Raw genomic sequence first — 13384 nt, 5'->3', positions numbered from 1 at the left:
TTGCAATCTAAAGGCCAACTGAAGGAAACAGTCAAAGTATTAAGAGAAAGAAAAAGAGAGAATGGGGAAATATTTTATGAAACTAATCTGTTCACATTTAAGGTGAGGTATTGGTTAAGCATGGCTGGTTTCAATTTGATTTTAATTTTTATTCCTCAGCTTCTCAGTTGTCTTCTTGAGCAAAAAGAGACTTTAGTTCAATTTAGTTTAGTGAGGAGGTAGGCAACCATTCTTTGGATGGCTTCCTAACCTTGTGCCTCATTCCTCTTCATGGGTGTGTCTGACTTAAATTTCTGGTTGTTAATCCTGCTCTAGTCTTTGCGGAGGAGGAGAGATGATTTCTGACTCTTTTGCCCACTGTAGGGTAGAACACAAAACTGAAATCCTTCTGATGGAATAAAGGCTGCCAAATGTTAGAAACCACAAGAAGTTTGATAGAGAACCAGCCTATACTTAAGTGACATTCACACGCTCGCGCTGGCACACCCGCGGAACCAAAACCATACTGAAGGCTGTTTAGTTTGACATGGTTGTTTCTACTGCCCATACTGCTTTGATATTTGTAAGAAGTTGAGTTGAATATCACATGTCAGGGATTGGCAACAGACAATGGAAAGCAAGAAAAACTGTTCCCAGCCCTCCACACTGAGACAGAATTATCAAGTTGTCACTTACAAATTACAAATCAATGGAAAAACCCAGCCTAATCTGCAGTGGGCTCTCTCTCCAACCCCATTTACAGACTCTGATTTAAGCAAACTGCTTCCATTTAAAGAATTTAAGATTACCCTGATGATTTCTTTTAAATATGAAATTGGAAAAAAAAAAAAAAAAAAAAAAAAAAGAAATGGCTGAGAGGAGTTATAAGTCTAGAATTTTACTTTCCTCAGCTCAAGGAAAGATACTCTCTCTTCGTGTCTACTTTGAATACCAGATGTCTCTGCACAGTCTAATTGAGGCATCCTGAAAGGGGAAGATTTTCAAATATCCTAAGCTTTTACTGGAAACTGGGCCCCTTTAAAGATGTCTCGAGTATGACACTCAAAGAATCATCCCAGATTTCACAGAGCTTTTCAAAACTCAGCCAGCATTTTTAGTAGCCTATGCCTCAAGGAGTCTGGGCACCTTACCCAAAAAGAGCTAAAAATGTAATTTGCAGTTCTTCAAGTAATCCGAAACAAAGTATCAAATCCCTTCCCATCTTCCTTTGCCAGGGAAAGTCCCTGTGCAGTAGAAGGGGCCTCATTCTGCAACACAGGGGACAGCAGAAGTAAATGGAGGGTGAAGTGGGAGAGCTTTTGGAAGAATGATCAGGCTGTGCACAGTGCTCAGCCCTACTTAATCATAGATGCCTTGCTTGAAAATTGAGTTCCACATATTTCCATGGTGCTCAAACAGAGTTACCTGGCTCTCGTCTGTGCTGAAGAATTTCAACCAACGGAATTTCCTTGGCTGTGCTGCAACTGATGGCTTTTCCTATTGTTTTAATACTCGCTCTGAAGATACTTATTCTGTGTGGGTCATCAACCAGGCAAGAAAGTATCAACTGACTGTTGAATTTTCTGAGTGTGGAGGTTTATATGCCTGTGTATTGTGGCCACAGAGGAACAATCTAAAGACATATAGAATAAAGGAGCGTGGCAATATCCATACAGCACATAACAGACATATGAATTGACATCTATCTAAATGTCTAATCTTTGCCTTTTAAAAATCATATACTCCTTCTGAGAGTTAAGCCTTTGGCTAAAACAAGGAATTGTGGAGGAAAGAATTAATCAATGTAAAAGTCTTAAAAAGTGACTGAAAGCAGTTCTGATACAGGCGGACTGAGGAAGGCTTTCATTTTTCAGCTTCTTTCACTTGATGGGCTAAGGTGGATGTTGCAAGACATTAATCATCCTATATAAATGAATAAGTAACCTGTAGTAATACACAAGTGGGTTGTGGTGAGGTTAGAGAACTTAAGCAGAGCAATCTGGTAAACTGCTCCTGCCACAAACCATTTGCCATCCAGTTCACTTTCTATTCTGGCTGCCAACCATTGCTGTCAAAGGAGATGTTACAGTGGGGTTTAATACTATCAGACAGGAATGCCAGAATAGAACTGTGCAACAAACACCTCTGGTTTTGAAAAGAGACTTAAAGAAGCATGATGGGAGCCATGAAAAATAATCATTCTAATAATTCCCATTACAAGGTGCACTGAAAAGAGCTCGTTTGCTCTTTAGGGGCATAAAAAAGGGACATAGTAAAATTATTTATCTCCTGCAAAACAATCTGTCCTGTGTTCTGATGTCTAGGCTTACAGAAGGGTACAGAAATAACTAGGGAAATACTTAAAAGACAGGCCACAGAAAAGTGTTCCCTAGAGCTGTAATATCAGGCTTGTGAGTATTGTGAGAGCTTTCTGAGTATTCTTTTGAATTTGTCTTAATGGAAGGCCCAAATGTTTTTAATTTTTAGTTATTTTCACCATTTGTTTGGAGAAAGCTTAAAGCCTCCTATCCAGAAAAAGTGCCCCTTGAGTAAGCAAGACAAATTATACCCAGACTTTGGATTAGACTATGCATGTCCTTCAGTGTGCGTTGTCTGGCATCCCTGAATTATCAGCTTCATGTATCTGGGCTTCAGCTGGTTGCCTAAAGAGTAAGGAAAAGCTCATCTGCAAGGAAGAGCTCATCTGCTCCCACTCCCTCCTGATGATGCACAGCTGGCCAAGAGGATTACTTTTTGGGTCTCTGAAGAGCCAAAGAATCTAACTTATAGCAGGAGACAGGACACAGGAAAGGACAAATTGGTGTACTGAGGAGATACAGACACTTTCTGGGTTGGCTGGTGTGTCTTATTCCAACACACAGGCTCACTCTAACCACAAGGCATGGGGCTTGGAAATAGTTTTCACCAAGCTCAGTAGGAGAGCCTCCAGGAGCTGCTTGCCTTCCTGTTCAGCTGGGGGCATGATTCACCTTCCAGATCATGTGAGTGTTTTGCAACTAAGCAATATTCTGTCCTTACAAGAGGCTCATTTTAGGAAGCATTTTTATTTTTATTGTTCCATGCATGTAAGCACAGTTCTCTCTAATTACTCTCCATATGATACAGCAGCTAAGGCCTTTGGGCTTACAGTAAATATGCAACACAAAACTAAATGTGGCTTGACCTTGTAAGTGTCACAGGGGATTCATATAGACCATTTTTAACCATAGCCCTGGTGCGTGGAACCACCATGGGCATTTCAGAAATTCATACTTTTTTTGCTTAGAAATGACCATTGTGATCATACTATGATCTGACCTCCTGTGTAGTTCAAGTTCAGCTTCACTCTGTAATTTCTGAATTAGCTACACAGCCTGTGATTAACAAGCATCCTGTGGTGGGATTATATATTGCATTTTGTATTGATTAGGTTATAACTTAAGATGAATTATGTTTTTAGCTTGGATTTTCAATAGTTTAGGCTTATGCCTGCAGGATTTTCCTTTTGGAGTTTTGCAGGGTTTCTCCCAGTAACTCCTCTTTGCCACATAGTTCTTCAGCTGCTTCCTGCAAGAACAATAAAAACCCCTGGAACACACCTTCCAAGTACTGTAGAAAAGATACTTAGAAGAAGTTCTGGAACTAAGTATCATTTTCCTTCAAATTTATATTCTTGATAAACTTTATGTGTAGTCCTTATGATAATCTGAACTATCCTCATGTCCTTTAAGCCTTGTCTCCCCGGAGGAGTACAGGATGTGCTAGATGCATCAGACAGAGCTGTGTCTGTACTTACTGGTAAGCCATTTGCCGCCAAACAGAATACATAACAGCTGCATTCTTTGGGTTTTTTTTTAATGTCATCAGGGCAGTAATTTGGGCACCTGTCCTTCAGCAGTTGCCATTTTTCACAACACTGTTCAGAATTTTATTTATCTTGGGATTTCTACACTTATGTCAAGATTGACAGATTCAGAAGTTACTGTGTGTGGCAGGGACAAGGCAGACAAACAGATGATTAGAAAGACAGCACAGACACATAAACTTGTTTCCTTAGGAAATGGAGCCACAGATTATTGCCCAGGGAATTTATGCTTCTTTAAAATTGCTAACTCTGGGTATCCTTACTGGTTGTCTTCCTTCCTGTCTTTAAATATTCTCTTGAGGTCTTTGGGGGTTTCAGGAAGGAGTGGAACCACGTGAGTCTATACAAAAAGTTGGGTCAAATTTTCAGCTTTGCGAGGTGATGCAGGTGGGAAGAATAGACACCACCATACTGTAACTTTCTTAAAAGCTTTTGGGTGCCAAGAGTCCTATCACAAAATTATGTTACTTGGATTGCAAAATTGTGGGGATTACTCTCAAATATGCAACCAGAATGACTGATAAATTATTTCCTTTTCTCTAGCAGTTAGTATTGTGTCTCTGAAAAAGTAAAGAGTCATATAAATGTTGAGTGGTATTTACACTGATTATATCTAGGAAGTTGGTTGATAGGAAATACATAAAATGGTTTTTAATGCATTTCTTTATATGCAGCTTCAGATGTGAAAGTACTTTTATAAATGTACTTGGCAAAGGATTTTCAGAATTGTGTAGGGATGCTTTGAATGCCTAAGTGTTGGTTTAAAAGTGGTCTCATTTTTAAACACTCATCATGGCTATCACAGATAATATGTATTTGCACTCTGCCTGTCAAGTCATTCTTCTCACAATGCTTCTGTTTTAAAATTCTTGACTTGTGTGCAGTTGAACTGTCCTCACACCTCTTTCACAGAAGTCAGAATTGTCCAAATGAGAAAAAGTGGCTTGTAGATATGTAGTATTGACACTATTTGTGGCCATACCAATTTTACTGTTTAGTATGATTTACTGATGATTTATATGTGTGTTTCTGTGGCAACTAGAACAAGGTTTACTTTTTTTTTTTTTTTTTTTTTAACTACCATTTGTAAGTTTGTCCATCCTCTCCAGTCTCAGTTATTGATTCCTACTAATCCTGCAAAAGTTTTCCACCACAGGTGTGGTGAATGCCAAGTGAGCATTTTGTATGACTGTGCTCTAAGTGGGGGAGGAAGTAGAACCAACAGTAAGGAAGGAGGAGCAGGACTTTGAATGTTATTATTTCCTTAGTTACTTTTTTCCAGTTTGAGTTGTTCTTAAAAGGTAAATCACCTGCTCTAATGTAATGTAAAAAAAAAATATTTTTCCCAGCAGTTGAATAGATTCCCAAAAAATCTCCCAAGCTCCTAAACTTTCAGATCTATGGTAAGAAAAAGAAAAATATGAGAATTTTCCAGTTAGGATGGAGCATGTCATTAATCCTGGAGCTTACTTTGAAGCCTGTGTGCACTACTCATACTAGCAAGTACTTTATATTGAGCTTTTCTATCTTGTGTAATTTTCTGCTATGAGTTTTATCAAGTGGAAAAAGCCTGGTGAAAAGTGGTGTAGCCAAGCTGTGCTCTGCTGTGTGCTTGGGCACACCCTCTTCTCAATTGGGAGTAATAGATTGACAGAAGTCATGGCTGGGACAAATGGGAAGAAACCATACACTCAAAATGCAGTTGCCCTGGTCTACTCCTCATATATATCCCTGCACACATAATTTCCAACACACATATGTTCTTCATAGTAGCCATGAAGCTGCTCTCATGGACTTATTTTGTATTGCTTTCCTTTTCATTGCCTTAAAAATTGTTGCTTCTTTTGTGCTGATCTCCTTCAGGCCAGTTTCATAACCAACTGATTGCATGCTCCAAAACACTTGACCTGTAGCATATAAGGGATCTGCGTGCAAATATGTTGGCTCTGGGCCATCATTCTTAACTGTTGATGATATTTCATTGGAATTGCAAAACTGCTGTGTAGCAACACCGTGTTATTGAAAGAAGCATACATGTTTGGTTTGTGTGGTGGCTTGACACCAGCTGCCTGACAAAGCTGCTCTAGCACTTACCTCCTCTGCTGGTCAAGGGAAGGGGTTGAGATAAGGACACAAAAAATTCGGTGTCATGAGCAAAACAAACTCAACTTGGGGAATAATTAATCTATTTCCAATCAAGTCACAGTAGGATATTGAGAAATAAAACTATATTTTAAGCACACCTTCCCCCTACCCTTCACTTCTTCCTGGCCTTAACTTTACTCCCAGTTCTCTACCTTCTCTCCCACAGTGGTGCTGGAGGGTGGGGAATGGGGTTTTGTGAACAGTCCTTCACAAATTTCTGCTGCTCCTTCCTCCTTAGTGGCAGGACTCACACTCTATGTGTGACTCACACATGGAGTTCTCTTCATGGGATACAGTCCTCTACCAACTCTTCCAACATGAGTCCTTCCCAAAGGCTGCAGTTCTTCATGAACTGCTACAACCCTTCCATGGTTTGAAGTCCTTCAAACAGTCTGCTACAGTGTGGATATCAGGAGAGTCACAGGTCCTGCCAGCAAACCTGCTCCAGCATGGGCTCCTCTCTCCACCAGTCCCCCGGTCCCACTGGGGGCCTGCTCCAGTGTGGGTTTCCAATGGGGTCACAGCCTCCTTCAGGCATCCACCTGCTCTGGCTTGGGGTCCCCCAGAGGCTGCAGATTGGTCTCTGCTTCACCATGGACCCCAATGGGCTTCAGGGGCACAGCAGCATCCCCATCGTCTTCACTACAGGCTGCAAGGGAATCTCTGCTCTGATACCTGGAGCACCTCTTCCCCCTCCTTCCTCTCTGTCCTTGGCATCTGCAGAGCTATTTCTCTCACACATTATGATTTCTGTCTTCTGGTTGCTGTTCTGCAGGTTTTGTTCCCCTTCTTAAATATGTACCCCCAGATCTACTAGCACTGCCCCTGACTGGCTTGGCCTTGTTCAGCAGGCCATCTGTCTTGGAGCTGGATGGCATTGGCATCATTGGACATAGGGAAAATTTCTGGTGCCTGCCAGAAGTTGCCCCTCTAGCCAAAAACTTACAATGCAAACCAAATAATGTTTGTTTTCATGTGATTCCTCTACATCTGTATAGAATACCCTGTATGGTAGGGTAGAACTAACAAACAAGTGGTGCTGTGTTTCTCATTGCTCTTTTTTTTGCAAAAGTAGATCATATGTTTCAAGCAGAATGTATACACATTCACTAGCTCGACTTTTCCCTTTTTTTTTCCCTTGTCCCACTTGAATAACAACAAATAATCGTGACTTTTCTCCTGAGCTTGGTTGTCCCCAGTCCTGATTTTTTCTACATAGTTTGAGAGTTATATTGCTTCAATATGCTCTACTGTAGAAAATGTGCTATCTGGTGACTGCTTGACAATGCTGCAGGACTGCAATTTGTCAGGACAAAGCCAAGTTATTACCTTTATCCACTTTTATATAATATGCTTTATACAGTTAATATTATTCAAATTCAACTTTAATTTCTGCTGCTTGTAGAGTGAAACTGACTTTGCTTCTGCAGTCCCAAATCTCAGCAATGCCCAGGGATGTTCCAAAGACTGCTGTATATTTCACCTGTTTATGGTGAATGTTTAAAGGCATTTCATTCTTGCAGAATCCTTCCTTGGGACCTGTTTCTGTGGTTTTATCTCATTTTTCTCTTTTGCTTTAATGTGTTTGGTATGTCTTTAGTTAATAGCTCAGTGTGATGCTTAGCAGTGCCATAGTAGATAGGCCCCAAAGAAAAATAATTTATTATGATTAGGCTCAGTTCAAGTGTTCAAGATGTCTTTGTACAATTGTCATTGCGGTTGCAACTGATAAAAATTTTGATTTGTTGTCACACTATTAATTCTTGTAGGTTATGTGGTATGCACAGCATGTATTTTAGCAACGTGTCAAAATCAAAATGATGATAATAATAATAAAATATTAACTGTGAATCTAAACGTGGTGAAAGAGCTCTTTGCTTTTCTGGCAGTGATGATCATAGCAAAAAGAGAAACAGACTCCTTTTAATTTAACAGGACAAAGGTAAATTAGAGCTACCACTCATTCTTTCATTGCTTTTTTGGGGTGACAATAAATGTCCCCTTAACTTCATGCCTAAATGGAGTATAGTGTCCTGCTGACAGCATGGATGCACAGGTGACCACCACCTTACACCCTCTCACCAGTCACCCTGCTCCTACCCCAGCAAAGGCCTGTTTTCATCTGCAAGGCTCTTGTAACTCACCCACATGCAAATGCTTTTGACCTTAATTAAAGCAGTTCACCTCTCTCTGCCTCTAGGGATGGTTTCCTCATAAGGCAGTTGTGTTTAATTAGCATTTGCATAGCATTCTGCTGGTTGCTTTCCTGGAGCGTTGTTCAGTAGGAGCGTGGGATTGCTGAAGCCTGACTGGCAAGCTTTGCACCCTCCTAATTGACACAGAAGCCAAGTAGAAGTTACACAAGGAAAGAACAGAGAATCGTTAATGATGGATCATTAGCAAGTAACTCCTTTGAATGAATGCAGATAACTTTATAACTCTATCAAAGTGAAAAGCAGCATGATGAATTATGCATCAAACAATAAAAGCTCAAGGAAGACATCAGTTTTATAATTGCTGTGCAATTTTCTAGCGTGCTCTAGTTTGTAAGATTAATTTTCTTTGAGAAGCATGAAGCATTCTGTCTGTTGAACACAATGTCAGTTTTGGTTTTCTCTCTTTAGATATTTTATTCTGCATCTTTCAATATCACTGCAAAAACTCTCAGGCTTTGAGATCCACAATTTTTATGTTAGCAAAAGTTTGCACAAGCAGATGAAAAGTCTTTAGCTACTAAACTTTAAGGGTCTGCTGATTTCTTGGTGTAAAGAGCTCCCAGATACATACACCTGGAATAAAATTGCTTTATATATATTTTTTTTAATAAAAATTGCATAATAGTTTTGTGGCTATGTTGAATTTCTAGACTAATAAATCTCTAAAGGGCATTTTTATTTTGAAATTATCATCACAAACATTTCAGTTGGCACAGAGATCATTCCTGTGGCTTGGATTAGTGCCAGTTCTGTCCTCCTAGGGCTCCTACTCACTCCTAAGCAGAGGAATTAATACAAATATTGCCTAGTGATGTCACCTTTCCGTTTAAAATTTACTGATCTCTCACTGAAGGTTTCCTCTGAAAATTGGACTCAGTGTGTTTGAAATTATTAGAATCAGAGGAACAAGTTAATAGAAAACTTATCCATTATGTGAACTGTTTATTAGCTTTCATTTTATAGTGGGTGAAAGGGACAGATATTAGTGGGTGAAAGGGTCTGTGAGAGATCTATTCCATCAGCTCCAGGGGGATCAACTATTCTAGAATAAATCTCCTTCCTAAAGACTGGATTGATACAAACTCCACAGCCTCCTCCCATGGCTTGTTTCAGCATTTTGCTACCCCTACCATTACAAAAGTTTATTTTTTGTTTCCTACAGTTTCCTCTGTTGCAATTTAAGTCAAGTATTTCTCATCATGGACATGAAAAAGGATTTCTTTCCTCCTTCCAGGAAGTTTGCATGGATTTTGGGGGGAGTGTGGGGTTAGGGTTTATTTTAGTGGTAGTGGTGGGGTGTGGGGTTTCTTTACATTTTTTGAAAACAGTTTTGAAAGTGTTTTTCTCTAGCCTTTCTCTAATTCCATGATCCCATTTGGTTCAATCTGTCATGTTTGCTGTGAAATTTTCAGTTGCTGTCTTGTGGAAGCTCTCAGGTGTTCCAGATGGCTGTGCAGTGGGGGCCCCACAACAGACACTGCTCCAGCTGTGACTTGCCAGCTCTAACTAGAGCAAAAAGATTATTTCATGTGTCCTGCAGGCATCTCTCTTGTTTGTACACCCCTGTATGATGCTTGCCTTTTTTGCAACAGTATGATGTTGTTGACTCATCTTCAATTTGTGATCTAGAATAACCCCTCACAATTCCTACTTTCCTGTTTGTCCCCTGCCCTTTATTTATGTAATGAAACATAATTCCTTCCCCTTGACGGTATTGAATTTCACCCTCTTTTATCAGATCATTTCTCCAATGTAGCCAGGTCATTGTGAAATGTGCTTCACAGAAAGTTTTAACTTCTGAAGTCCTCAGAAAGCTGAGCAGGTAAGATCTAAGTTCCATCAGCCATCCAGGTAAAAAAAAATTGATAGGTGCTTCATGCTGAACAGATTCCTCTGGAGCTCACTTAAAATGTTCTGTTTTAGAGATCCCAAGAAGCAATTCTCTGAATATGATTTCCCTCTCAGTATTGCACCTGGCTTTGGGGTTATCTAGTCCTTGTTTCTTTAGTCAGTTTATGGAGAATAGCAGAGAATTTTTTCTGAAAGTCAAATCTTGATTTGGTGTCCTACTGGTTGAAGGGTGTGCTGGTATTGTCTGGGGTAGAGGCAATTTTCTTTACAGTGGCTGGTATGGGACTGTGTTTCAGATTTGTGCTGAATACATGATTGATAATATAGAGATTTTTTTTTTCCTAATTGTTGAGCAGGGCTTTCATAAAGCCTTTCCTGCTTCTCATATTGCCACACTGGTAGTACTGGGGGCACATGGGAGGTTGGGAGAAGACATGAGCAGGACAGGTGACCACAACTGACCAAAGTGACATTCCAGATTGTATGACATCAAGCTCAGTATATAAAGCGGGGTAAAGAAGGATGACTGTGGGGGATTTTTGGAATGTTGGCATTTGTCTTCCCAAGTCACTCTTCCATGGCCCTGCTCTCCTGGAAGTGGCTAAACACCTGCCTGCCCATGGGAAGAAGAGAATTCTTGTTGTTTGTGTGCCATGCTTTTACTTTCCCTGTCTTTATCTCAACATGTGAATTTTCTACTTTTACCTGTTCTGATTGTCTTTCTGACCCCAGTGGTGCGGGAGTGAGGAAGTGGCTGTGTAGGGCTTGGCTGCTGGTTGGAGTTAAACCATAACAGAGGGTCCTCTCACCTGACCTGATGTCTGGATGATAAAGCTCCCCATCTAGGGTGCTTGTCCACCCTTTCCTTGATGGAGAAACACTGGTGATCACAATTCACCTGGCCGGGTTTACTCATTTACCTGTGTCTCTAAAGAGTGTCTAAGTAACTAAACTTCTGTATCTAGACCACATACACTATTTGTTCTTAAGAGGTACATGCTGGCTGTTACTCATCTGCTAAGTATTTTCATCGTGAATATTTTTTCCAGTATTGAATGGAACTTGAAGTTAAATTATTTGGTCTGCAGTTCCCTAATTCTAGCTACTTTCCTTTTTAAACTCAGAGGCCATATGTAGAATCCTGGAATCATCTGGGTTGGAAAAGACCTTTAAGATCATCAAGTTCAACCCTTACTTCTTCCAGGAGCATACTTATCAGAAATGTACCAAATCATCTTGGAAAAAAAATATTTTTCTAGGCACCTTTTGTCTTATTTTGTCTTTCCCAGAGGTGGATACTTTACTGTATTAAACAGTTGATTACAGTTCATGAAGACTGGCAAAAAACAACAAAATGTCATGTTTTGGCATCCTGACTGACCTTTGTCAGTATCTCTCCTCAAATAAGTAGTAGCTTCATGTAGTAAATTTATCAGTTCATGCTGTTGTTTGCTTCCCTTGTTGGTCAGTATTCTATTTCTTCAGAAATAAAACAAACATTGTTCTGGCATTTGAAATGTCCTTTGTATTTCTTTGCATTTTGAAGTAAAGCTGTAGTTTCACAGGCAAAAATAGAATGAAATACAACCTTTTTTGTAAATTCTTTTTAATATGTAATAAAAGCCATTACTATTAATAGAGGAATCCTTTTGCCAATAGGATCAAAGGTTTTTCAGTTTTGTGTTAAAGAAGAGTTTTCAATTAGCAGTTAAGGAAACTATTATTGTCTCTTACTCTATGAGGCAGGTAATCTTTCTATGCCTGTGCTGAGTACGTACCTCACTTCTGATCCCAGTGTAAATTTGTGGCTCATTCTCCTTTCTGAGTCCAGTAGTAGGGGTATAGCTACTTCTCTGCAGGGAACTACACTGCAATCAGTTCACTACAGAGCATCACTAAACGTGAGATCTGACTTCCTGCAATAGAAGACACAGACATCTTCATATCATTGCCAGCTTCCAGATTTTCACTTTTGAAATTATTTCTACTAGAGCAAATAAATCATTGTTGATTTTATTATGGCTATTGCTACTTGTAGTTTTGACAAAAAAAAAAGTAAACCAAGCTGGGAAATACCATGTCTATGCGTGCTGTCAGTTCTGTGTCACTGCAGGAAAATGGAGCACACTACAGAGTTACTTGAGCTGCTGCCAACTGGAGATGGTGCTACCCATTGTCTGTGCACTGCTATGACATCAGTAAAAGTGTGCTAACATGACATTTCATGGTGTCCTTATGCTTATGCTGCATTGTGTTGTAGAAATGTGGGATTTCTGCATCGCATCCTGAGTGGGCTGAGCATTGCTGTTCAGGTAGCAGAGAGTGGAAGATGGTGATATAATGAGTCAAAGCACCCTGGTATATATATCACTGGAAAAAAGTAGAAGACTTTCTTAAAACTGGTGATTATCCAGCAATTCTGCATTTGAGTGAACTATTTAAAACTGGCTTATTGGTATATTATTGCAAACTGGAATCTTTTTTTAGTCTGTAATTTCAGAGTATAACATTTCTATGATAAGGGCTGCGATTAGAACTGGTGTGAAAATGGGGTACTTTGAGGTACTTTCCTTTAAACTAACACAGACAATTCGATATAAATATTGGTACTCTGGAAAATAATTTGCCTCCTATTTGATTTTGTTTTCTTTTCTCAGGACCAGGTGTCAGATACAGTGAATTTGCTATGTCACATCCAAAACCCCCTCCCCTTGTTGGACAGCACACAGTGGAGATACTGAAGAGCATGCTGGGGTATGAGGATGACGCTATAGAAGAGCTGCTTCGCACTGGTGCTGTGGCTCAGCATGAGGTCAGATAAGGAACATTAGCTACATTCCTTCGCACTGAGTTCACATTATTTTGTCCTCTCTTTGCTCCCTTCAGTTTCCCTAATGGGACTCAAAGAGAACACGTAATTTAATTTCCAATTTTCTTCCACGTGTGTTTGTATGATTTTGACAGTGATGTAAATAATAAACAAATCAAAGAAACAATCTCATGCTGTCTGAGTGAAAGATTTACTGGGGGGGGCTGGGGCTGGGGCTGGGAATACATGTAATTATACAGTCCTGTGTGACTACTCATTTCACATGGAAAATGGAGTCCATATCATAATTACTGTAATTGCCTAAACATTTGTCCCCGGAAAGACATGATGTTAGTGAAAAGAAGCAGAACCTTTAAATTCTGTATACTAGACTATCCACTCACAGAAAGCTGCTTTGTATTTTAATATAAAATTATTTTATTATTTTGTCTTTATATTACATTGCATAGTCATGGCAATCTCAATGTGTTAGCAGAAAGAAGCTCAAATTGTCACAGT

General features: G+C 39.7%; 1 protein-coding gene across 4 annotated transcripts in view; it reads left to right on the top strand.

Moving 5' to 3' along the window:
* The window catches only part of SUGCT (succinyl-CoA:glutarate-CoA transferase), a 317512-nt gene extending 304459 nt beyond the window's left edge, over window positions 1–13053 (top strand). For 2 of the 4 annotated variants that reach the window (XM_083856373.1, XM_083856369.1), the window contains one exon: window positions 12714–13053. In XM_083856373.1, coding sequence (XP_083712499.1) covers window positions 12714–12877 — 164 coding nt within the window. In that variant the 3' untranslated portion in view covers window positions 12878–13053. The remainder of the gene's footprint in view (window positions 1–12713) is intronic. The other 2 variants (XR_014589484.1, XR_014589485.1) reach the window with 2 other exon arrangements.
* Window positions 13054–13384: the final 331 nt, after the last annotated feature.

The sequence above is a fragment of the Zosterops lateralis genome, assembly GCF_965231275.1.
Source record: "Zosterops lateralis genome assembly, chromosome: 1".
Classification (NCBI taxonomy): Eukaryota; Metazoa; Chordata; class Aves; order Passeriformes; family Zosteropidae; genus Zosterops; species Zosterops lateralis.
This window is presented reverse-complemented; position numbering and strand designations above follow the sequence as displayed.